General features: G+C 45.0%; 2 protein-coding genes across 2 annotated transcripts in view; one reads left to right on the forward strand and one right to left on the reverse strand.

The window, feature by feature from the left end:
• Positions 1–7511, reverse strand: part of svild (supervillin d) — a 115496-nt gene extending 107985 nt beyond the window's left edge. The window contains 1 exon segment of the mRNA XM_064923657.1: positions 7112–7511. The gene's annotated coding sequence lies outside the window, so the exon portion shown is untranslated.
• A 15995-nt stretch (positions 7512–23506) lies between these two features.
• LOC135559384 (sperm axonemal maintenance protein CFAP97D1-like) lies at positions 23507–27005 on the forward strand. The gene is made up of 6 exons (XM_064993544.1): positions 23507–23627; positions 23872–23942; positions 24174–24295; positions 24765–24888; positions 26684–26752; positions 26988–27005. The coding sequence occupies exons 1-6, from the start codon at positions 23507–23509 to the stop codon at positions 27003–27005; spliced, it is 525 nt and encodes a 174-aa protein (XP_064849616.1).
• The last annotated feature ends 1 nt before the right edge of the window (position 27006 follows it).

A 27006-nucleotide genomic window follows, 5' to 3' on the forward strand; every position in this document is an offset into this window, starting at 1 on the left:
GTCCTAACAAAAAAAAACATTTTTTTAACATTGTCTGTCAGGGACCGGAATGTTAGCAGTGTCAATAGCAATATGGCTTGAGCAACAAGTCAACCCCATTGCAAAGTGAGAGCTGTCAACATCAAACAAATTCAATACCCCCTTATCTTAGCAGAGCACTTCAGGTGTGCCAAACCAAGCTTTATCCAACATAGGGCTCACCAGCCACCCTCATCCTCTCTCCTCTTCAATCTCCCCTTTTTTGAGTGACAGACACCTGCATACGCAACCCAACACCACCCAGGACCACAGTCACACGTTCAGCTGAGTGATGATGACACTTACCACTTAACTGCCAAACAATGGAGTTAATGTCACCTTCTTTGGAGTCTCCAATCCATTTACATGGTCAAAATAAAAGGATGGGTCAAACAGAGAAACAAAGTCAGAGAAAACGAGTGCCGCTCCCTGCTTGGAAATGTTCCACTGTTTTAGCTAGAATGTTCTCTCTGGGGCAAGAAGGCCTTGTATGCGCATGTAGTAGGTCATTATGAAAACTTTTTTATTTTTTATTTTTTTACCCAAACACATTGTGGCATATCAAGACACCCATCAACATTCTTCTCCCCTTCTTGCTTAACTCCAGCCGATGGTTGGGTATGATATGGCCGGAAGCCCTGTTGTGACATAGCTAGTACTGTCAGAGATGTGTCTACTTTATCCATGATACAATGAGTCTGCCTCAAATACCATTATGTCCACAGTGTAGCTACAAAACTACCAACAGTCAGAGTAAAAATAAGAATTGTAGTAGCAGTGTGATAAAGGCAGTTTAGTAAGAGAACAATTTGCAGATATGTGCAGCACGTCATTGCTCCCCCTCTCGCTCGGCTGTGTGTGATTCTTTCTAGCTGTCACTCAAATGCAGAGGGGCTGGATCTCATCGGCTAGAACTCAAATTTCTAGGGGGCTGGCCTATGTGGGGGAGATGTAGGTAAAATGGCACAGCACCTCTTCCATAAAACAGTTGCTTTCAAACTTGGGATTATGTGGCTAATTGAGGTGAGAGTAATTCAGCTCATAGATTATGCACGTATGAACTATACACAAATACATCCAGCCCAAAGCAGTGCATGCCTTTAACTACAGTATCATAATGACATAACACACAAGTGCTTGACAGAAATTTACTGCACAAAACCAGCCTAACTCCTGCACACACATTGTGCACAGTACTCTCTCACACACACACACACTACACTTACTTGTACCTTGTTTCATACAGTTTGCATGGAGCTGCTATATGGACAGATAATGCCTTGATTGAAAAATAATATTTTGCCAACTAAGCTCATGCCGCACTCAAACATTCACTCTTATGGCAAAATGGCTGCCTTATGTTACATCTTACTACTACAGTATGAAACAACTAGGCCTACAGCACATTCTTGTTCTGTTTTATCTTGCTTCTTTAACTTTGATTTCACAGGTGTGTTTAAGAACACTTCCCCTGCTTGCTCGTTCGCAGTCATTGTTTGCAGAGATTTTGTCTCTGCCTTGCTTGAGGAGAACCCAGGCTGTCCAAGACTCAAGTATATGCTCTGTCAACCAAAACACTTAGGGTAGTTTTCTGGGCACACCGCCAAGGCCAATACAGTGGGTGAAACAAGAATAGAGTTAGCTTTTATGACGTTGAGCTCATTCAGTGTATGGGCTCCATTCAACAGTGCGGTGCATGAATGACATTCACATTCAATGGAGCTCTCGTCTAGCAGCTGTTTTAGAAGAGTTGGCACTTGACTGTATTGATACAAAAGCAGAATACATGGAATAGTGGCGTGAGAAGTTAAGACCAATTGGCCACATACTAATGATGTGTTATTCAGTTGGAATATTTTGTTGATTGCAGTTACTTTGACAATATTGTGAAATATTACTTACTCAATGCATTGAGTATCTGATAGATTGACTGTTTGGGGTGTAGAAAACACTGAACAAGATCTACATCTTCACAGTAGGCTCCCTGATCTAGTCTTACTAGCATGGGAACTAAACAAAGAAGGAAGCCACAAGGACTCGCATATCTCCAGACTATGTAAATATGTAACAACATTAAGCACATGCGAAATTGCCAAGGGGGGTGGGGGCATGTCAGCATATTAACACTTCAAAAGCTAAATGGCAGAAAGTTTAGAATTGCATGAAATTAGTTTTAAAAACATTACACAAGTGTCAGTCTTTAACCACATATATAGGGACTGGGCATAAGGTAGGTGAACTCTAACTATAATATAACTCAGTCTTCATCTTTTGTGTGTTCTTGTTCTAAATGTAAATAAATATGCATGTGTGCATCATAATACAACTCAACTGTGTCTTCATAATATTTGCCTTGAAATACCTCCATTAGTGATCGTGGCGACTTATCCTTCCACTTATACTGTGTTTTCAAAATATCCCTCCATATAACCCTCAAGAAAAGGCATAAGTCATGTCAAACTGGATGTGTCACTGCAACCCTAAAAGGTCCTAAATGAAGTCACGATTGCCCTTGATTATAAGCAATGTTGTGCTGCTATTTTTATTGACTTGGCCAAAGCTTTTAATACGGTAGACCGGGTATTCCCAAACTGGGGAAGTGGTACGCAATTAAAAATGTGAAGAACAATATATATTTTTTTTGTAATTCACATTTTCAAACAGTACATTTATATTTTCCAACGTGGCTATACATTTGGGTGAGTTTTTTTTCTCTTGGTTGAATAACCTCGGTTTAATTGTATTTTTGTCAGTGAAAGAACTAGTGTCCAGAGAAAAAAACAACAATGTCAAATACAGGTAGCCTAGTCAAATAATTAACATCCAATCACATTAACCATTACACTCTCACGGGAAACCTCCACTCTTGCGAAGACATTTAGAAATGAAACATGACCATTTGAAAAGTAAGTTATGGGAGTTTGAGTCAGAATAAAGATGTCTTACTACTCGAAAGTCATGTATAGTAACAGATACCATTAATAAGAAGGGGTTAGAAACATCTTATATAGTGAGCTACCAAGTAGCTAGGACAGGCAAGCCCATTCTATTGTGGAGGACTTCATTCTTCCTGCTGCCGCAGATAAGGCTGGGACAATGCTGGGCGAGAAGGCCAAAAACTATAGACAATGACTTCATCAAACAACACTGTTTCACGACGCATCAGTGACATGGCAGGAGATGTTTTGAAACAATTACTGCTTTGCATACAAGCTAGTGAATTATATACGTTACAGCTGGATGAGTCAACAGACGTGGCAGGTCTGGCACAGCTCCTGGTATAAGCCTGTTACATTTATGGGGGGGTCAATTAAGGAAGACATGTCCTGGTTTGCAGAAGAGGATGAGAGGATAGTTTTAAAGTACTGGACAGCTTTGTGACATCAAATGGACTTTGATGGTCAAAATGTGTTGGTATCTGTATTGATGGCGCAAAAGCCATGACTGGGAGTCATAGTGGAGTGGTAACGCGAGTGCAAGCAGTTGCTCCCAACGCCACTTGGGTACACTGCAGCATCCACCGAGAGGCTCTTGCTGCCAAGGGAATACCCAACAGCTGGAAAGACGTTTTGGACACTACCGCAAAAAATGGTTAAAGCAAGGCCCCTGAACTCTTGTGTATTTTCTGCATTATGCAATACAGGCAGCGACCATGTAACACTTCTATAACATACCAGCACAGAAGTATTGACACTTTTTTTTTAAATGGAGACAAGCTTAAAGTTTTACTGACCATAATTTTCAATTGTCTGACCGCTTGCATGATGACAAGTTCCTCACACAATGTTTTTTTCTCACCTGAATGATCTGAATCTAGGATTACAGGGACTCTCCGCAACTATATTCAATGTCCGGGACAAAATTGAGGCTATGATTAAGAAGTTGTAGCTCTTCTCTGTCTGCATTAACAAGGACAACACACAGGTCTTTCCATCATTGTATGATTTGTGTGTGCAAATGAATTCAAGCTTATGGACAATGTCAAATGTGATATGGTGAAGCACCTGAGTGAGCTGGGTGCTCAATTACGCAGGTACTTTCCCGAAACTGACAACACATACAACTTGATTCTTTATCCATTTCATGCCCTGCCTCCAGTCCACTTACTGATATCTGAACAAGAGAGCCTCATCGAAATTGCAACAAGTGGTTCTGTGAAAATCTAATTTAATCAGAAGCCACAGCTAAATTTCTGGATAGAGCAGTGCTCAGAGTTTCTTGCCTTGGCAAATCACGCTGTCAAGACACTGATGCCCTTTGCAACCACGTATCTATGTGAGAGTGGATTCTCGGCACTCACTAGCAAGAAACTAAACACAGGCACAGACTGTGTGTGGAAAATTATTTAAGACAAACTCTCTCCAATACAACCCAACATTTTAGAGTTATGTGCATCCTTTCAAGCACACCCTTCTCATTAACCTCTGGTGAGTTAGTCACAATTCTTGATGAACAAATAAGATTCTATATGTAAGATAGCTAAATAAAGAGCAAAATGATTTATTATTATTATTATTGCCCTGGTCCTATAAGAGCTCTTTGTCACTTCCCACTAGCCGAGTTGCGACAAAAACTCACACTCATTCTTATGTTTAAATGTATTGTAGAGTGTGTGCGCGGAAGGCTTACAATGATGGCAAAAAATAACATTTGAGAGTGCGCTGACCCTGGTGCTAGAGGGGGTACGCAGCTGTAGGTTGAATGTTTGGAGGGGTACAAGACTATAAAAAGTTTGGGGACCACTGCGGTGGACAATTGCATTATTGTGGGCCGGCTAAGAAGTATTGACATCTCTGATGGGTCTTTGGCCTGGTTTGCTAACTACCTCTTTCAAAGAGTGCAGTGTATAAAGACCAAACATCTGCCATCTCAGCCACTGCCTGTCACCAAGGGAGTACCCCTTGGCTCAATCCTAGGCGCAACACTCTCATCCATATGCAGATATGCAGATGATACAGTCTTACACCCAGAGCTTGCCCCTCCCCGGATTTTGTATTAAACGCTCTACAACAAAGCTTTCTTAGTGTCCAACAAGTTCTCCGCCCTTGACCTTGTTCGGAAGACCTCCAAAACAACGTGGTTTGGTACGAAGAATTCCCCTCTCCCCACCGGTGTGATTACTACCTCTGAGGGTTTAGAGCTTGAGGTAGTGACCTCACAAGTACTTGGGAATATGGCTAGACAGTACACTGTCCTTCTCTCAGCACATATCAAAGCTGCAGGCTAAGGTTAAATCTAGACTTGATTGTCTCTACAACAGCTGACTAACTAACCATGATTCAGATGACCACCCTACCCATGCTAGATTAAGGAGATGTAATTTATAGGTCGGCAGGTAACATCGTACCCAAACCGGTTGAGTGCAAATTGATTTTGCCCCTCCACAACAAACGCGATCACGACACACAGGTTGAAATATCAAAAGAAACTCTGAACCAATTATATTAATTAGGGGACAGCTTGCAGTTCTAGCTAATTTGTCCTATTTAGCTCGCTTGCTGTTGCTAGCTAATTTGTCCTGGGATATAAATGTTGAGTTATTTTACCTGAAATGCACAAGGTCCTCTACGCTGACAATTAATCCACACATAAAACTGTCAACCGAATTGTTTCTAGTCATCGCACCTCCTTCCAGGCTTTTTCTTCTTTGGACTGTATATGGCAATTGGCATCTAATAGTATTACCATGACGACGACCGATCTCAGTTCGTCTTTCAATCACCCACGTGGGTATAACCAATGAGGAGATACCCACGTGGGTATCTGCTTCTATAAACCAATGAGATGGGAGAGGCAGGATTGGAGCGCATTCTGCGCCACAAATAGAAGCAACTTCTATTTTAGCACGGAAGCGAGCGGTGTGGTCAGCATGTAAGGGTGCTTTCGGGCAGCTAGATGTTCTCTACCATTCTGCCATCAGATTTGCCACCAATGCTCCTTATAAGACACATCACTGCACTCTATACTACTCTGTAAACTGGTCATCTCTGTATACCCGTCACAAGAGCCAATGGTTGATGCTTATTTATAAAACCCTCTTAGGCCTCACTACCCCTATCTGAGATACCTACTGGAGCCCTCATCGTCCACATACAACACCCATTCTGCCAGTAACATTCTGTTAAAAGGTCCCCAAAGCACACACATCCCTGGGTCGCTCCTCTTTTCAATTTGCTGCAGCTAGAGACTGGAACGAGCAGCAAAAAAAAAAAAATATCCCCATCTCTTCATTCAAAGACTCAGTCATGCACACTCTTACTGAGTTGTGACTTCTTCGTGTGGTGCATTGTTGTCTCTACCTTCTTGCCCTTTGTGCTGTTGTCTGTGCCCAATGTTTGAACCATGTTTTGTGATTGTACCATGTTGCTGCCATGCTGTTGTTGTTTTAGGTCTCTCTTCATGATGTGTGTTTGTCATATATTTTTAATCCCAGCCCCTATCCTCACAGTAGGCCATTTGCCTTCTGGTAGGCCGTCATTGTAAATAAGAATTTGTTCTAAACTGACTTGCCTAGTTAAAGTAAAGGTTAATTTAAAAAAAAAAAATTCTAAACTAGAATTGTAGGAAATTCGTTATAAAAAATGTTTTATTCTTTTTATTAGGGGGAGTACCTCTGGACCCGGTCTACTGTTCATCCCTCCCACCATCTACACCACAATTTTGCCCTTAACATCAAAGTCTGAGTGAGCAGTTGATCTTTGAGCGTAACACAAAATACACACACCCACCTATATATACACAGATCAGCTAAGTAGACTACAGCAGTAGACCTACTTCTCCAACAAAATCTATGCAGACAAGTTGTCTTTCAGGCAATTGAATGACATCTTTCAATATCACAGAACAGTTACTGGAACATAACTGGCAACATTAAGAAACACTCAATTACAGTGTAGTGTTTGCGGTGATGTAATTTGGTGACGTGTGTTTTTGATAGGAAAATGGCAAATGTAATTATAGAAAAATGGTTTACAAACTAAGGAAAATGACTAACTCAATGAATGTATGGCGTGAAATGTGTATATATTCATTCATGAAACGCGCGCGTAACTTCAAAACAGATCAATTGCTACATAATATCTAGGCTACATACCTGTTTTTCAAATGGAGAACAGCCAACGGAAGGATTGGCTATCGTCAACAAACCACATTCCCCTTCTGCTGCAGTTTGTTGAACCAGTTACCAGACGGCCAGGTGGGTTTTCTTTCGATTTTAATTCACGAAATGATTTAAACTTCCAAGTCCACTGAAACTGTAGCTTGAGCGAATGAAAATGAATGAAAATGCCGTTTTGTCCAACAGCGGGAGGCAACAGACTTCAACTGTTGTTAAATAAATCCTACTACGATATATCCTACAGTTAGGATACTGTAGTTAGTGACTTTCCCACGGTAACTTGCAAGTGGCGAATAGAAACTCCAAATACACAACCACATCGGGTGCTAAAAGCCTACCCAGTGCACTACGATTTTGAAGTGTGGTGTGTATTTTACTTTCCAATAGCTTCAAAACTTGAAAGCCCGCCCACTCCTGCTGTTCGCGGACAAGACACTCCATCTTCTACTTCTTCTTCTATGGTATATTGGCGATCGCACAATTGTATGTGCATCCTGCCACCTACTGTGCGGGATGGAAACAGGAATCCCAAAAATGGAACAAAATGCACACAAAAAAACGACCAAAACTATAAATAAATAAACGAACCTGGGAGGGAACCTCCACTACCATATCTTCATTAGCATCACTTGTTTTATCAATTATTTCAATTGCCTCCGCATAGGAGATCAATTTTCAATTGATCCCTCTAACTATTGCCACCTCAATGTCCTTCACCCTGACAGGGCACTCCAGGAGCTCAGGATCATGATTCCCACCACAATTGCAATACTGGCATCCTTCTACACACCGTTCGTCAATATACTCTGTCCGTCTACACACACTTGAAACTTGGCTAAATCCTTTACAATTCTTAAACTGCAATGGTTTGGGGACGAAAGCTCTTACAGAATATCTTACATAACCAAGCTTTACATGCGTAGGTATTTGCTCTTTATCAAAAAACAACAGAACTTCTTATTTTTCTCCATTCACCCAATGGGTCAGACGCAGGGCACTAACTACACCAGGAATTTTCTTCAGGTATTCAACATGAACATCCGTCGTCACTCCTGAGATGACTCCTTTGGCGGGTGCTCTACTCCCAAGTTCAAAACACAAAACTTCTGTTGTTCGGATTCTTTTGAAGCTCACTGCAATCTTCCTTTGTTCTTCAGAAATACAATTAATCCTAATAAGACCACTCCTGGTCACTCTGAGAGACTCCACTTTTCCCAGTGCATACTTCATCATTTTCAACACCTCAAACAGGTTTCCCACATATGCATCCTTACTCAACAAACACATCTCAACAGTAAGAGATTCATTATCATTCATACACGCATCCTCCACTCCAACGTTAGACATTTTCCTTTTTTTTGCAACTACTGTTGTCCATTCAGAACATTCGTCTTCACCAACTTTGCTCGACGCGCTGCTTGATTCGAACTCAGCATCCACTTCTGCCATGGAAATTCTCTATGATGCAACTTCAAGTTGAGTCAGTTGAAAGAGGCCAATCAAGTCAGAATATTGCATCAAAGAGGGCTTGCTAGCCTATCAAGTATGCATATGTGATTTTGTGTAACATGATGCACCCGCCCTGTCTTTTTTCAACCTATATACTCTCTCCCTTTATATTCTGTGGACAGATTAAACTACAGTTGAGTTGTTTGGAAGGAACACACATCACTATGTGTGGAGAAAAAAAGGCACAGCACACCAACATCAAAACCTCGTCCCAACTGGAAAGTATGGTGGAGGGGAGCATCATGGTTTGGAGCTGCTTTGCTGCCTCAGGGCTTGGACAGCTTGCTATCATCAACAGAAAAATGAATTCCCAAGTTTATCAAGACGTTTTACAGGAGAATGTTAGGCTATGTGTCCGCCAATTGAAGCTCGACAGAAGTTGGGTGATACAACGACCCAAAACACAGAAGTAGATCAACAACAAAATGGCTTCAACAGAAGAAAATATGCCTTCTGGAGTGGCCCAGTCAGAGTCCTGACCTCAACCCGATTGAGATCCTGTGGCATGACCTCAAGAGAGCAGTTCACACCAGACATCCCAAGAATTATCCTGAACTGAAACAGTTTTGTAAAGAAAATGGTCCAAAATTCCTCCTGACCGTTGTGCAGGTCTGATCCGCAACTACAGAACACGTTTGGTTGAGGTTATTGCTGTCAAAGGAGGGTCAAACAGTTATTAAATACAAGGGTTCACATACTTTTCCCACCCTGCACTGTGAATGTTTACACAGTGTGTTCAATAAAGACATGAAAACGTATAATTGTTCGTGTGTTACTAGTTTAAGCAGACTGTTTGTCTAATGTTGTCAGGGGTGGAATCAGAGGGGTGCCTGGGGATGCACTGGACATCCCTGATATCTGATTGGCCACTCCAGGTGCCACGCCAAAATTGAATTCCCTACTGGCAGTTTAATGCTGATTGACAGCTCTTTTCACCTCTTGTTGAAATAAGCGTTTATTTTGACATTCGGCAGCAGATTTATCCAAATTGAGGATGAGGACTGGAGAACATTAATGTTGGTTGCGAGATACAGAAGAATAAGAAGAACATGCAGAAGAAGAATATTTCCACAGTTCCACAAGCTCTTTTCGCGATTGGCGAAAGCATCATATTTTAAGGAAGTTTTAAGGTTTAGCATCGGTTTAGGTTTCCTGAACAACTTTTACGGAAGTTGAGTCGCTGTGTAAGTTAACGTTAGACCTTTTGCTCTGTTAACAGACAGTTAATCAGATAGCCTAACATTATGTTTACATCTGTGCTAGTAATACACGCTGTAACGGTTTTCTTCTGGGGAAAGAGAGGCAGACCAAAATGCAGTGTGGTTAGTTTTGTCCATCTTTAATAAAGATGAAAATACAACAATCTACAAAACAAGAAATGTGAAAAAAACAAAACAGCCCTATCTGGTGCCACAAACACAGGAACAATCACCCACAAAACCCAACACAAAACAGGCTACCTAAATATGGTTCCCAATCAGAGACAATGACTAACACCTGCCTCTGATTGAGAACCATATCAGGCCAAACATAGAAATAGACAAACCAGACACACAACATGGAATGCCCACCCAGCTCACGTCCTGACCAACACTAAAACAAGGAAAACACACACGAACGATGGTCAGAACGTGACAGTAGTACCCCCCCCTCTCCCCCAAGGTGCGGACTCCGAACGCACAACCTAAACCTATAGGGGAGGGTCTGGGTGGGCATCTGTCCGCGGTGGCGGCTCTGGCGCTGGACGTGGACCCCACTCCATTATTGTCTTAGTCCACCTCCTTAGCGTCCCTTGAGTGGCGACCCTCGCCGCTAAACATTGGCCTAGGAACCCTAACAACGGGCCCCACTGGACTGAGGGGCAGCTCCGGACTGAGGGGAAGCTCGGGACTGAGGGGAAGCTCGGGACTGAGGGGAAGCTCAGGCAGGTTGATGAATCTAGCAGATCCTGGCTGACTGGTGGTCCCAGCAGATCCTGGCTGACTGGTGGTCCCGGCAGATCCTGGCTGACTGGTGGTCCCGGCAGATACTGGCTGACTGGCAGCTCTGGCAGAACCTGGCTGAATGGTGGGTCCTTGCTGAATGGCGGGTCCTGGCTGAATGGCGGATCTGGAAGATCCTGGCTGACTGGCGGATCCTGGCAGTCTGGCGGAGCCTGGCTGACTGGCGGATCCTGGCTGACTGGCGGATCCTGGCAGTTCTGGCGGATCCTGGCAGTTCTGGCGGATCCTGGCAGATCCTGGCTGACTGGCAGATCCTGGCTGACTGGCAGTTCTGGCAGTTCTGGCAGTTCCTGGCTGATTGGCGGATCCTGGCTGAATGGCGGATCTAACTGATCCTGGCAGACTGGCGGATCCTGGCTGACTGGCGGCACTGGCGGCTCCTGGCTGACTGGCGGCACTGGCGGCTCCTGGCTGACTGGCGGCACTGGCGGATCCTGGCTGACTGGTGGTCCCGGCAGATCCTGGCTGACTGGCAGCTCTGGCAAAACCTGGCTGACTGGCGGGTCCTGGCTGAATGGCGGGTCCTGGCTGAATGGCGGATCCTGGCAGTTCTGGCGGATCCTGGCAGTTCTGGCGGATCATGGCAGACTGGCGGATCATGGCAGATCCTGGCTGACTGGCAGTTCCTGGCTGACTGGCGGATCCTGGCTGAATGGCAGATCTAACTGATCCTGGCAGACTGGCGGCTCTGGTGGATCCTGGCTGACTGGCGGCACTGGCGGCTCCTGGCAGACTGGCGGCTCCTGGCAGACTGGCGGCACTGGCGGCTCCTGGCAGACTGGCGGCACTGGCGGCTCCTGGCAGACTGGCGGCACTGGCGGCTCCTGGCAGACTGGCGGCACTGGCGGCTCCTGGCAGACTGGCGGCTCCTGGCAGACTGGCGGCTCCTGGCGGGCAGACTGGCGGCGGCACTGGCGGCTCCTGGCAGACTGGCGGCACTGGTGGCTCCTGGCAGACTGGCGGCACTGGCGGCTCCTGGCAGACTGGCGGCACTGGCGGCTCCTCCTGGCGGCACTGGCGGCTCCTGGCAGACTGGCGGCACTGGCGGCTCCTGGCAGACTGGCGGCACTGGCGGCTCCTGGCAGACTGGCGGCACTGGCGGCTCCTGGCAGACTGGCGGCACTGGCGGCTCCTGGCAGACTGGCGGCACTGGCGGCTCCTGGCAGACTGGCGGCTCGGCGGCTCCTGGCAGACTGGCGGCACTGGCGGCGCTGGCAGACTGGCGGCGCTGGGCAGATTGGCGGCACTGGCGGCGCTGGGCAGACTGGCGGCGCTGGGCAGACTGGCGGCACTGGCGGCGCTGGGCAGACGGGTGGCTCAGGCGGCGCTGGGCAGACGGGTGGCTCAGGCGGCGCTGGGCAGACGGGTGGCTCAGGCGGCGCTGGGCAGACTGGCGGCTCAGGCGGCGCTGGAGAGGAAGGCTCTGGCAGTGCTGGACCGAGGAGCTCTGGCGCCTCTGGAATGAGGGGCTCTGGCGCCTCTGGAATGAGGGGCGGGAGCTCTGGCAGCGCCGGACAGGCGGGAGACTCCGGCTGCGCTGGAGAGGAGGAAGGCTCCGGCCGCGCTGGACAGAGAAGCTCTGGCGCCTCTGGACTGAGGGGCTCTGGTGCCTCTGGACTGAGGGGCTCTGGCGCCTCTGGACTGAGGGGCGGGAGCTCTGGCAGCGTCGGACAGGCGGGAAACTCTGGCAGCGCTGGACAGAGAAGCTCTAGTGCCTCTGGACAGAGGGGCGCCTCTGGACAGAGGGGCTCTGGGCGCCTCTGGACTGAGGGGGGGCTCTGGGCGTCGGACTCTGGAGCGCTGGACAGGGCTCTGGCGCCTCTGGACTGAGGGGCTCTGGCGCCTCTGGACTGAGGGGCGGAAACTCTGGTAGCGCCAGACAGGCGGGAGCACCTGTGTTGATGGGACGGAGAGACAGCCTGGTGCGGGGTGCCGGCACTGGTGGTACCGGGCTGGGGACACACACCTCAGGGCAAATGCCTTGCATACTATGCCAAATCAACTGATCTCTCTCTTCACACTCCCCCAATTCTATTAACACCTCCTCAAGTGTCTCCTCATCTCCCATCCGTTCACTCTCCTCCATTCTGTCCAATAACTCCTCGACCCTCTCAGACTCAGCCCTCAGCTTCGCCGATAGCTCCGATAACATCCATGGCTCCTTACGGTAAACAGGGGGAGTTTGCTCAGGTCTGGCTCCTGACTCTGCCACACTCTCCCTGTGCCTCCCCCAATAAATTTTTGGGGGTGCCTCTCGGGCTTCCAGCCGCTCTGCCGTGCTAGCTCCTCATAATGCAGCCTCTCTGCTTTCGCTGCTTCCAGCTCGGCTTTGGGGCGGCAATATTCCCCTGGCTCTGCCCAGGGTCCATTTCCGTCAAGGATCTCCTCCCAAGTCCATTTCTCCAAATAGTGCAGCCTCTCCCACTGCTGCTGCTGCTGCTGCCTCTGTTGCTGCCTTAACTGCTGCTGCTGTTGCTCCTGCTGCACCTGTCGCTTCTCCTGCTGCTGCTGCCTCTGTTTACCACGCCGCTTGGTCCTTGGTTGGTGGGTGATTCTGTAACGGTTTTCTTCTGGGGAAAGAGAGGCAGACCAAAATGCAGCGTGGTTAGTTTTGTCCATCTTTAATAAAGATGAAAATACAACAATCTACAAAACAAGAAATGTGAAAAAACCAAACCAGTCCTATCTGGTGCCACAAACACAAAGACTGGAACAATCACCCACAAAACCCAACACAAAACAGGCTACCTAAATATGGTTCCCAATCAGAGACAATGACTAACACCTGCCTCTGATTGAGCACCATATCAGGCCAAACATAGAAATAGACAAACCAGACACACAACATGGAATGCCCACCCAGCTCACGTACTGACCAACACTAAAACAAGTAAAACACACATGAACGATGGTCAGAACGTGACACACACATATAATGTGCAGTGTCGTATGTTACAGTATACGAATGTTTAGCTAATGTGGGGTAACTTGTAGACTACAGCTGTCAGTATTCAGCTATTGGGAATCCATTAATGTTAACTCAGTTAGATACTCGTACTTGAACTAAAAACAAACAATTATTATTATCAATCTGTTAACGTTACTCAAAATATTACCACAATTTGCAGATAGCCTGTTTGCTATCGTAAAGGTGTACGGAATTATAGCTAGCTAAGTTACTTACTGCAGAGTAGGGCTAGCCATCATCTAACGAGTAACTCAGGCTGGTAGTTGATTTTAAGGTACAGTTATGATAATGGGGATTTGTAGTTAATATTGAGATTGGACTAAAATGTGGGTAATTGGACCATGTACTGTCTTATTTTTGCATAGGGTCAATTAAGCATGAAAAGAAAGGGAGAGATATCAGACTTCTTTTTGAAGAAGCACAAACGGGCAGATCAGGTGCAAACAGACCCCAGGCCTTGCATCACCGCTGGACCCCAGAGCAGCTCCCTACCTGAGACTAGTCAGAGTCAGTGTGGTCAGACTTCACAAGGACCCAGTCTACCACCACCAGGTCAGAGCATCTACCAGTTAAGAATTAGCATTTAGCTTCAGTTTGTAATAGATTATTTTGTCAGATTAAGGCTCACTTTAAAATGTTGGTTGTTGATTCATGTGTGTTCTTGTTTTGATGGCTGTGGCATTTTTTATTGTGATTATGCACTAATGGTTCTTGTGTTATTTTAATGTAGTATATGTATCAAGGGATGACACAGAGACCTCTGGCTCTGAGCACCACAGTGAGCCAGAGCTGCCAGGAGATGTCATCGAGCCCCTCCCAACTGGTATCAAGCACCCAAAAGGACATGTGTAGAGATATGACACGTTATTTAACGTGTATTTAAGACATTTCAAGATCCAGAGAAGAGGGTCCTGTACAGCCGTGTTTGAAAACATTTCCCAGGACTTTCAACAGCTCCAGGTAGGAGGATAATTCATGGCTTGAATAATCTGTAAATCAATATTCAACTTATTGTTTCGCCTGTAGGCATTTTTCTCTGCCCAATACACCTGAATCTACCTTCACATCACAGTCAGGTTTTTGTAACTGGAAAAAGGTGCTGTTTAAAGATTCTGGGTTTAAGCTCCATTCGAAGGCAGAGCATCATATCAATGCTATGTATGCTTGGAATCAGCATAAAAGGGCTATTGACAGCAACTCATCAATGTTAGATGTCATAAATGAGGACCGGAAAAAGAAAGTGGGGGAAAACTGTACTTACATTAAAACAATTGCAGATGTGCTCCTATTCAATGTCACTCAAAATATAGAGCAGAGAGGTCATCGAGAGTCTGATGACTCTCACAACAAGGGTCCTTTTTTAACAATCTTAGAAGAAATAGCAAAGCATGACCCTCTCATAGAGAAAAGGATGCATGCGTGTGGCAATGCTAAGTACACAAGCCACCAAATCCAGAACAAAGTTCTTGAGGGTTTAGCTGAGATGGTACAAAGGGAAATCATAACAGAAGTAAAAGAAAATGAAGTTTTTAGTGTAATTGCAGATGAAACCAAAGATTTAAAGAAAAAAATAACAAATGTCTTTAGTTGTGAGTGTCACGCCCTGACCGTAGAGATCCGTTTATTCTCTATGTTTGTTTGGTCAGGGTGTGAATCGGGTGGGAAAGTCTATGCTTTTGTAACGGCGTTCTTCGTTTGTCGCAAGAAAGTCGGACCGAAATGCAGCGTGTTGGTTACTCATGTTTTTTAATGAAAACAAATGACAATTACATGAAAATACTGAGACAAATACAAAACAACAAAACGGAACGTGAAACCTAAATACAGCCTATCTGGTGAAACTACACAGAGACAGGAACAATCACCCACGAAATACAAAGTGAAACCCAGGCTACCTAAATACGGTTCCCAATCAGAGACAACGAGAATCACCTGACTCTGATTGAGAACCGCCTCAGGCAGCCAAACCTATGCAACACCCCTACTCAGCCGCAATCCCAATAACTAAAAAACCCCACTACGAAATACAACAACATAAATCCATGTCACACACACCCATGCCTGACCAACTAATTAACGAAAACAAAAAATACTAAGACCAAGGCGTGACAGAACCGCCCCCCTAAGGTGCGGACACCCGGACGCACCTCAAAACCATAGGGAGGGTCCGGGTGGGCGTCTGTCCATGGTGGCGGTTCCGGCTCGGGACGTGGACCCCACTCCATAAATGTCATAGTTCCTCCCCTTCGCGTCCTGGGATGATCCACCCTCGCCGCCGACCATGGCCTAATAGTCCTCACCCAGAACCCCACTGAACTGAGGAGCAGCTCGTGACTGAGGGGCAGCTCGGGACCGAGGCAGCTAGGGACTGAGGGGAAGCTCGGGACTGAGGGGCAGCTCGGGACTGAGGGGCAGCTCGGGACTGAGAGAAAGCCCAGCACTGAGAGGAAGCCCAGTACTGAGATGAAGCCCAGCCAGGCAGTTGAATCCGGCAGATCCTGGCTGACTGGCGGATCTGGAAGAGTCTGGTTGACTAGCGGATCTGGAAGAGTCTGGTTGACTAGCGGATCTGGAAGAGTCTGGTTGACTTTTTTTTGCACGCCCAATTTTTCAGTTTTTGATTTGTTGTAAAAGTTTGAAATATCCAATAAATGTCGTTCCACTTCATGATTGTGTCCCACTTGTTGTTGATTTTTCACAAAAAATACAGTTTTATATCTTTATGTTTGAAGCCTGAAATGTGGCTAAAGGTCGCAAAGTTCAAGGGGGCCGAATACTTTCGCAAGGCACTGTACATGGCATGCTGTAATCTGAGGGACAGGCTTCCAGCAGGCCTTCTTTCTCTGATAGATTTACATTTCATAGGACTTTTGGTTACATTTTGTGCTTGGTGATGCCAAATGTCTTTCTGACATGCTCCAATCAAGCTCTCTTGACCTAGCAAGGGCTGTGGATCTAGTAGGTGCCCTTACAGACACATTACAGGACTACAGAAGTGAGGGTTACTTTGGAGAACTATGGAAGGAGGTTGAAGAGATGGCAGAGCACTGCAAAATAAGTGTACAAACAGTGTGTAAAAGACAGCCTAAAACAAGCTTAATATTTCACGACTCATTGATAATGAGCACTATAGTACATAGAAATAGTGACCAAAGTGATGGTGAGTTTCCAAAGAGCTATCTTTTATCACCTTTATTTAACAAGGTAGGCAAGTTATGACAGCAAGTTCTCATTTACAACTATGACCTGGCCAAGATAGAGCAAAGCAGTGCGAAACAAACAACACAGAGTTACACATGGGATAAACAAAGTCTATATTACAGTGTGCAAATGTTGTAAGATTAGGGAGGTAAGTCAATAAATAGGCCACAGTGGCGAAATAATTACAATTTAGCAATCAAACACTGGAGTGATAGATGTGCAGAAGATGAATGTGCAAGTAGAGATACTGGGGTGCAAAGTAGCAACAAACAAAAAAATATGGTGATGAGGAAAGAGGTCTTCCATGAGCTATTTCGACTTTGTTCAATTTCTGTTGTTACACCAGTCAGCAGAGCTTCTTGCGAGAGAAGCTTCTCAGCTTTAAAATGGATTAAAACCCCCCTTTGGACAACAATGGTTGATGACAGGTTAATTAAGTCACCTCGGAATTCTCAGTGTTGCGCCAAGGAGGGCACTCTCCTTCAACATGGATGAGTTTGTGAAACATTTTGCCAGTTCTCACCAGAACCGCAGAATTATGCTGTTTTAAATCGACCTAGGATAATTTGGCACTTAGGCCGTCCCTTTGGTCATGATTAAAACCTGCACTGTGTACTAGCTAGTACTCTGACATTCTAAAATGATAAATCCAAAGGGTATCTGTCACGCCCTGGTCTATATTTATTATGTTTATCTTCATTTATTGGGTCAGGCCAGGGTGTGACATGGGTTTATTTGTGGAATGTTTCATCTTGGGGTTGTGTGGGGCGTATAGTATAGTCTATGGCTGCCTGAGGCAGTTCTCAATCAGAGTCAGGTGATTATAGTTGTCTCTGATTGGGAACCATATTTAGGCAGCCATATTCTTTGAGTGTGTCGTGGGTGATTGTTCCTGTCTCTGTGTCTTCACCAGATAGGACTGTTTAGGTTTTCAAGTTCCGTTTGTTGTTTTTGTATTGTTCGTGTTTTTTCGTTCTTCATTAACCTCTTGAAACTCCCCATCCCGGATCCGGGATTGTGACTAAGCCTCAGGCTCATTAGCATAACGCAACGTTAACGATTTCTGAAAATCGCAAATAAAATTAAAATAATGCGTTTGCTCTCAAGCTTAGCCTTTTCTTAACAACACTGTCATCTCAGATTTTCAAAATATGCTTTTGAACCATAGAAATTGACTAATTTGTGTAAGAGTATGCAAAGCTAGCATAGCATTTTGTGTAGCATGTAGCACGCAACATTTTCACAAAAGCCAGATAACCAAATAAATAAAATCATTTACCTTTGAAGAGCTTCTGATGTTTTCAATGAGGAGACTCCCAGCCACATACCAAATGCGCAGTGTTTCCTGAAAGCGTCTGTGTGTAGGAGAAATCGTTCCGTTTTCTACATTGCGCCTGGCTACCGAAACGAACCGAAAATGCAGTCACCTACAACGTGAAACTTTTTCCGGATTAACTACATAATATCGACGAAACATGGCAAACGTTGTTTGGAATCAATCCTCAAGGTGTTTTTTCACATATCTCTTCATTGACATGCAGTTCATGGAAGCTTGCTTCTCTCTCTGTGCCCCATGGAAAAATACTGGCAGGTGACTTTTGCGCACCAATTTCGGCGCAGGACACCGGGCGGACACGTGGTAAATGTGGTCTCTTATGGTCAATCTTCCAACGATCTGCCTACAAATACGTCACAATGCTGCAGACACCTTGGGGAAATGACAGAAAGGGCAGACTCATTCCTCTTGCGTTCACAGCCATATAAGGAGATCATGAAAGACAGAGCCTCAAAATCAATGTCATTTCCTGGATGCCAAGTCATCTTGGTTTTGCCTGAAGCTCACGTTAAAGGGCACGCACAGAGAAGATATTTGTATTTCTGGACACGTCAGAGTGTTTTCTTTCGAACAGTAGCAATTATATGCATAGTCGAGCATCTTTTTGTGACAAAATATCTTGTTTAAAACGGGAACGTTTTTCTTCCAAAAATGAAATAGCGCCACCATAAGTGTAAGAGGTTAAACATGTCTCAAAAATACCACGCTGCATTTTGGTCCGCTCCTCCTTCAACAGAAGAAAGCCGTTACAGAATCACCCACCACAACAGGACCAAGCGGCGTGGTAACAGGCAGCAGGTGCAGCGAAAGGAGGAATGGACATGGGAGGACGAATTGTTCGGAGAAGGACACTGGGATCAGCCTGGAGAATATCGCCGCCCCAAAGAAGAACTGGAGGCGACGAGAGCTGAGAGGCGCAGGTATGAGGATGCAGCGCGGCGACGCGGATGGAAGCCCGAGAGTCAGCCCCAAAAATGTCTTGGGGGGGGGCTCAGGGAGAGTGTGGCAGAGTCAGGAGTCAGACCTGAGCCCACTCTCCCTGTTTATCGTGAGGAGCCAAGGAGGAGACCAGAACCAGAGCCAGTGTTGGAGGTGAGCGAAGCAGAGACTGTGAAGGAGTTAATGGGGAAATTGGAGGAGAGAGAAATGATGGAGTTGCTGTGTTGGTGCTTTTTGCATGGAATTTGCCCGACGGAACGTGTCAGGGATTTGATGGCACCTGGGTCAGCGCTCCATACTCGTCCTGAGGTGCGTGTTAGTCGGCTGGTGAAGTTGGTGCCAGCCTCACGCACCAGGCCTCCTGTGCACATCCCTAGCCTTACACGTCCTGTGCCAACACTGCTCTCAAGATCTCCAGTACGCCTTCACGGTCTAGCCCATCCTGTGCCACCTCCACACACCAGTCCTCCGGTGGCAGCTCCCCGCACCAGGCTTCCTGTGCGTGTCCTCGGCCCAGTACCACCAGTGCCAGCACCACGCATCAGGCCTACAGTGCGCATCGCCTCTCCAGCGCTACCGGAGCCTTTCTCCTCTCCTGCGCTGCCGGAGCCTCTCGCCTCTCCAGCGCTACCGGAGCCTTTCTCCTCTCCTGCGCTGCCGGAGTCTCCCGCCTGTTCAGCGCTGCCGGAGCCTTTCTCCTCTCCTGCGCTGCTGGAGTCTCCCGCCTGTTTAGCGCAGCCAGAGCCTTCCTCCTCTCCTGTGCTGCTTGAGTCTCCCGCCTGTTTAGCCAGAGCAGCCCGAGCTGTCAGTCTGCATGGAGCAGCCAGAGCTGTCAGTCTGCATGGAGCAGCCAGAGCTGTCAGTCTACATGGAGCAGCCAGAGCTGTCAGTCTACATAGAGCAGCCAGAGCTGTCAGTCTACATGGAGCAGCCAGAGCTGTCAGTCTACATGGAGCAGCCAGAGCTGTCAGTCTTCATGGAACAGCCAGAGCTGTCAGTCTGCATGGAGCTGCCAGTCTGCATGGAGCTGCCAGTCTGCATGGAGCTGCCAGTCTGCAAGGAGCTGCCAGTCTGCAAGGAGCTGCCAGTCTGCATGGAGCAGCCAGAGCTGTCAGTCAGCCAGACTCTTCCAGATCCGCCAGTCAGCCAGAGTCTTCCAGATCCGCCAGTCAGCCAGACTCTTCCAGATCCACCAGTCAGCCAGACTCTTCCAGATCCGCCAGTCAGCCAGACTCTTCCAGATCCACCAGTCAGCCAGACTCTTCCAGATCCGCCAGTCAGCCAGGATCTGCCAGAACCACCAGCCAGCCAGGATCTGCCAGAACCACCAGCCAGCCATGATCTGCCGGATCCAACTACCTGGCTGAGCTTCCTCTCAGTGCTGGGCTTCCTCTCAGTGCTGGGCTTCCTCTCAGTCCCGAGCTTCCTCAACGTGCTGAGCTTCCCCTCAGTCCCGAGCTGCCCCTCAGTCCCGAGCTGCCCCTCAGTCCCGAGCTGACCCTCAGTCCCGAGCTGACCCTCAGTCCAGTGGGGTTCTGGGTGAGGACTACTAGGCCATGGTCGGCGGCAAAGGTGGACTATCCTAGGACGCGAGGAGGGGGGACTAAGACACTTATAGAGTGGGTTCCACGTCCCGCGCCGGAGCCGGAGCCGCCACCATGGACAGACGCCCACCCGGACCCTCCCTATTGTTTTTATGTGTGTCCGGGAGTCCGCACCTTGGGGGGGGGGGGGTTCTGTCACGCCCTGGTCTATATTTATTATGTTTATCTTCATTTATTGGGTCAGGCCAGGGTGTGACATGGGTTTATTTGTGGTGTGTTTCGTCTTGAGGTTGTGTGGGGCGTATAGTATAGTCTATGGCTGCCTGAGGCGGTTCTCAATCAGAGTCAGGTGATTATAGTTGTCTCTGATTGGGAACCATATTTAGGCAGCCATATTCTTTGAGTGTGTCGTGGGTGATTGTTCCTGTCTCTGTGTTTAGTTTCACCAGACAGGCTGTATAGTTTTTTCACGTTTCCGTCTGTTGTTTTTGTTCATGTTCAGTTATTTCACGTCTAGACTACTTTCATTCAATAAACATGAGTAACCATCACGCTGCATTTTGGTCCGCTCCTCCTCCAACAGAAGAAAGTCGTTACAGTATCAGGTCACACAGATTTAATTTGGTCTTGATTTGGCCAATTCCAAAACCTTCCGTTGCTATTACTTAACATGATATATATGAGCATAAATATGATACTGTACATTTGTAATATTGATGGGCATCAAAACTATTTATATTTTTCAAGTCCATTTCTGCTTGATACCTGGTATGTCAAATTGCAGTGTTTTTGTTGTTGTAAATAAACTATGCGATTTATGTCATCTCCTTGGTGCTTGAGCTTTATTTTCTGAAAATATTTTGGATGTTCAACCCAGATTATATATTCATGAAAACAGAGTGACCCAAGTCTACCCAGTATGTGAGTACAGTACAGAGAGATGGAGAGAGAGAGAGAGAGCGAGCTGCAGTTCTGAGGTCGAGACACTGACTATTCATAGTATGTTAAAGAATTCTAGTGAAGTAACCCTTGGACCACACAATCTGCCACATTGAAGAACTCCGGGTTAAGTGAATTATCACTTCTACCTCTAATCAGCAATCGTAGGATTCATTCATGCTCCTTAGATGCCAGGTTAGGATTACACACACATTTTCTGTCATAGTCTATGGACCCCCTGAAGTAGCCTTGGTCACCCCATGTATAAAACTCGAGTTCCGCCACTGATTGTTGTGACCTAGATGATCAGATCAAATTTTATGACCAATGTATGCAGAAATCCAGGTATTTCCAAAGGATTCACATACTTGTTCTTGCCACTGTAAGTAATGTTGAAGGCAAAACAAAAAAATATCTGTTTTTATTCGAAAACATGTTTTTCAAGAAATTATAAATAGTTTGACAACCTTGTTTGTGAGCTTTTAAATTATATAAAACTCAACTGTTTTTATTTTCCACTGATGAAGACATGGATGTGTCATGGCATGGTTTGGTATGTGAAAAAAATATGAGAAAAACTAAGAAACGCGCACACTGCTCTTGATGGGATCTCTGCACTTTAACCCCTGCAGGATGGTTGAGCTAATGTAGGCTAATGCGGTTAGCATGAGGTTGTAAATAAGTAACAAGAACATTTCCCAGGACATTGACATATCTGATATTGGCAGAAAGCTTAAATTCTTGTTAATCTAACTGCACTGTCCAAATTACAGTAGCTATTACAGTGAAAGAATACCATGCTATTGTTTGAGGAGTGTGCACAGTTTTGAATATGAAAAGTTATTTAATAAACAAATTAGGGACATTTGGGCAGTTTTGACACAAAATTTTGAACAGAAATGCAATGGCTCATTAGATCAGTCTAAAACTTTGCACATACACTGATGCCAATATCTGAATTGCACATGAGCTGGAATAATACATTACGACCTTTCTCTTGCATTTCAAAGATGTTGGTACAAATAAATACCCCCAAAACGGTTGTTTTTTTCTTTGTATTATCTTTTATCAGATCTAATGTGTTATATTCTCCTGCATTCCTTTAACATTTCCACAAACTATAAAGTGTTTCATTTCAAATGGTCCCAAGAAAATGCATATCCCTGCTTCAGGGCCTGAGCTACAGGCAGTTAGAATTGGGTATGTCATTTTAGGCGGAAATTGAAAAAAAGGGGCCAAACCTTTAAGAGGTTTAATAAGCTTTACATATCAACCTCAAGGCCTTAGTCAGAGCTGATGGTGTGGTATGCAAAATAGATGAACTTTGAGCACCTCTATCTCCTGAATGTTTTGGCATTCAGGTCCAAAAAGTCACTTTCTGACCACTTCTTCCATGAAACATGAGCAAACATTTATGAAAAAGTGATTGAATTCATATGTATTTGCCCTATAAGGCTGTTCCACGATGTAATTTTATCACATTACCCGTCTGAAAGCGACACCCTATTTCGATGTATGCGCGTGTTTATTTGGGTTGTGCGTAAAGGTATTAGGCTGATGAACAATTGGAGAACAACTCCAAATATTTGTCTACCAGAAGTAAAACAACTTGTACGCAAACCAATGAAGGCAGCCCCTCACGCATTTGTGATTTAGAGGGGTTGGGTTAAGTGCGAAAGACACATTTCAGTTGAAGGCATTCAGTTGACTAGGTATCACCTTCTCTCTTTCCAATCGGAATTTCAGCGCAAAAATATGAAGCCTTTGCGCGCGCCTGTGGTCGCAATGTAGTGTGTCATAATAACGCAAAAGTGGAATGTTTGGTCAACGGGTTCCAAATGAACATTCTGATACATTTGAATATCAATGTTGATGCTGTTTAAGCTGACGATTGTTTATTTTCGAGTGGACTGGTGCTATCTAAATATCGCAATGAACAGAGCAGATTATTTGGCTTTCCCAGCCATTGTTGGGACCACTGGACAATACAATAACTTGAGAAAAATGTGGGATGGCCAACACTACAAATACCACATGGACAGAATGCAGAAAAGTAAGGCTAATTTGATTAATATGCTAGGACACATCTTTATGACAAATGTGTTTTAACCTCAAATGCGTTTTAAACATAAGCAGTTGAGTGCATTGTGATTTAGGCAGCCAATATCACACCTGTAGTAGTGTCATATAAAAACATTTTTATTTCAAGAAAACCAATATCACCATATTTTTCAAAATCTGTCACGTGAATTTATTTTCATTCAATATTGTTACTAACATATTTCAATGTCTTACAGCTAAACAAATGGTTGACAACAAAGCCCCCAGCACATATCTGCATTGTCATCTAAAGATGAAAAAGATTCAGGTAGGGTGGCACTGGTACCTTTAGAACCAGTCTACTATGTTCTATTCAATGTGATTCTATACTATTGTGTTCTAGGGTCGGTTTCCCCAAAAACATAAAGATCCTCTTTAGCGCTAAGATCATGGTAAGCAATTGACGAACATTGATCTTAAAGCTAAAGATCTTTTTTTTTTTTGGAAACTTATAATATAGTATAATGATGGTAGAGGAAACACTGAATGTCCCTGTCAGATGGAGCAGGAGCGTCTGATGGAGCTGGAGAGGGACAACCGCTTGCTGGTGTCCAGGATCGCCCGCACCATGGGCACCAAAGGAGGCCTGGACAACTGGAACAAGTACCAGCCCAAACCCAGGTGGGAACACGTCATATTAGGCTACTTATGCAAGAATATTCACTGACGTCATGACATGAATATTGTTGAATGTTATGAAACGAGGGATTTCCATCATGAAAGTTATTCAAATGGATTGCCTTCTTGATAGTGATTGATTAGATACTTAGCTTTTTCATGCCAACCACTTTTTTCATACGTGGTTGGCATGAGAATGCCCCTTTCTCAAATTGTGTTCTGTGAAACAGTTAATATAAAGTTAAAAGATAGTATACTGTAAAGGGTTAAAAACTGTATTAGATGTTAGATAACACCTATTCAAGGTAACACCTATTCAAGACAGTGTATTCTCATGTAAACTTCCCATTTGTTTCCAGTGTTTTCATACTTAATAAACGTTTAGTACAGGATTATAAACCCTCTTACACGTTGTATTCTATGGTTACAGAGACAATGTAATCTCATGTACGTTTCCCCATTGTGTGTCCAGTGTGAGCGCAGACCTAAGGAACAGGGAGCTGGTGAAGATTTCTCTGGAGAACCAGGCCATTCTAAAGAAGATCAACATGACTAAGTCAGTCTACGACCACAGGACATGGCTGGACGACTTCAAAGTATATATATATATGTGTGTGTGTGTGTGTGTGTGTGTGTGTGTGTGTATGTGTGACAGAGGGAGAGAGAGAGAATGAGATAGAGAGACTGCAGTACAACATATATCTCACAATATTGGTAGTGTTTGTGTGAATGTACGCTACCGGTCAAAAGTTTTAGAACACTGACTCATTGAAGGGTTTTTCTTTATTTTTACTATTTTCTACATTGTAGAATAATAGTGAAGACATCACAACTATGAAATAACACATATGGAATTATGTAGTAATCAAAAAAGTGTTAAATAAATCAAAATATAAGTTATATTGGAAATTCTTCAAATAGCCAACCTTTGCCTTGATGGCAGCTTTGCACACTCTTGGCATTCTCTCAACCAGCTTCACCTGGAATGCTTTTCCAACAGTCTTGAAGGAGTTCCCACATATGCTGAGCACTTGTTGGCTGCTTTTCCTTCACTCTGCGGTCCGACTCATCCCAAACCATGTCAATTTGGTTGAAGTCAGGGGATTGTGGAGGCCAGGTCATCTGATGTAGCACTCTATCACTCTCCTTCTTATAGCCCTTACACAGCCTGGAGGTGTGTTGGGTCATTGACCTGTTGAAAAACAAATGATAGTCCCACTAAGCCCAAACCAGATGGCATGGTGTATCGCTGCAGAATGCTGTGGTAACCATGCTGGTTAAGTGTGCCTTGAATTCAAAATAAATCACAGACAGTGTCACCAGCAAAGCACCCCCACACCATAACACCTCCTCCTCCATGCTTTACTGTGGGAAATACACATGCAGAGATCATCCGTTCACCCACAGCGCGTCTCACAAAGACACGGCGGTTGGAACCAAAAATCTCAAATTTGGACTCCAGACCAAAGGACACATTTCCACTGGTCTAATGTCCATGTCTCGTGTTTCTTGGCCCAAGCAAGTCTCTTCTTATTATTGGTGTCCTTTAGTAGTGGTTTCTTTGTAACATTTCGACCATGAAGGCATGACTGACACAGTCTCCTCTGAAAAGTTGATGTTGAGATGTGTTTGTTACTTGAACTATGTGAAGCATTTATTTGGGCTGCAATTTCTGAGGCTGGTAACTCTAATGAACTTATCCTCTGCAGCAGAGGTAACTCTGGGTCTTCCATTCCTGTGGCGGTCCTCAAGAGAGCCAGTTTCATCATAGCGCTTGATGGTTTTTGTGACTGCATTTGAAGAAACTTTCAAAGTTCTTGAAGTTTTCTGTATTGACTGACCTTCATGTCTTAAAGTGATGATGGTCTGTCATTTCTCTTTGCTTATTTGAGCTGTTCTTGCCATAATAGGGACTTGGTCTTTTACCAAATAGGGCTGTCTTCTGTATACCCCCTACCTTGTCACCACACAACTGATTGGCTGAAACGCATTAAGAAGAAAAGAAATTCCACAAATGAACTTTTAACAAGACACACCTGTTAATTGAAATGCATTCCAGGTGACTACCTCATGAAGCTGGTTGAGAGAATGCCAAGAGTGTGCAAAGCTGTCATCAAGGCAAATGGTGACTATTTGAAGAATCTCAAATATAAAATATATTTTGATTTGTTTAACACTTTTTTGGTTACAACATGATTCCATATGTGTTATTTCATAGTTGTGATGTCTTCATTATTATGCTACAATGTAGAAAATAGTAAAAATAAAGAATAACCCTTGAATGAGTCAGTGTTCTAAAACGTTTGACCGGTAGTGTATGGAGTTGCCAACTTGCCACCACAGCTTAGTCCCAAATGACAATAAAACCCTCATCTCAGTGATCTTTCCTAGGTCACAAGAGGTTATGTGAACAGACTGTTGAAGTACCCTGAACAGCCCATACCGCCAAAGCAGCACAAGGTTAGTAGCACTCTTACTACTTTCCATAGCAGCAAATGGATACCTTAGACGTTCAAGAGAGAGTTGTTTCTCATTGATATCCTGTTTAGCCATGGAATGTTCCATAAGAGCAAGATAGAAACTAGCCTGCAAAGCTGGTTGAAAGGACATTATCACAACCAGCTTTGCCCATTGGGAAGTGGGAAGTCTTAGACATTTCTGTTTCCTAAGTTTTTACATGCTCCCCCACCCTCAGATGCTGAACTTGGTCTAGA

The sequence above is a fragment of the Oncorhynchus masou genome, chromosome 18, assembly GCF_036934945.1.
Source record: "Oncorhynchus masou masou isolate Uvic2021 chromosome 18, UVic_Omas_1.1, whole genome shotgun sequence".
Classification (NCBI taxonomy): Eukaryota; Metazoa; Chordata; class Actinopteri; order Salmoniformes; family Salmonidae; genus Oncorhynchus; species Oncorhynchus masou.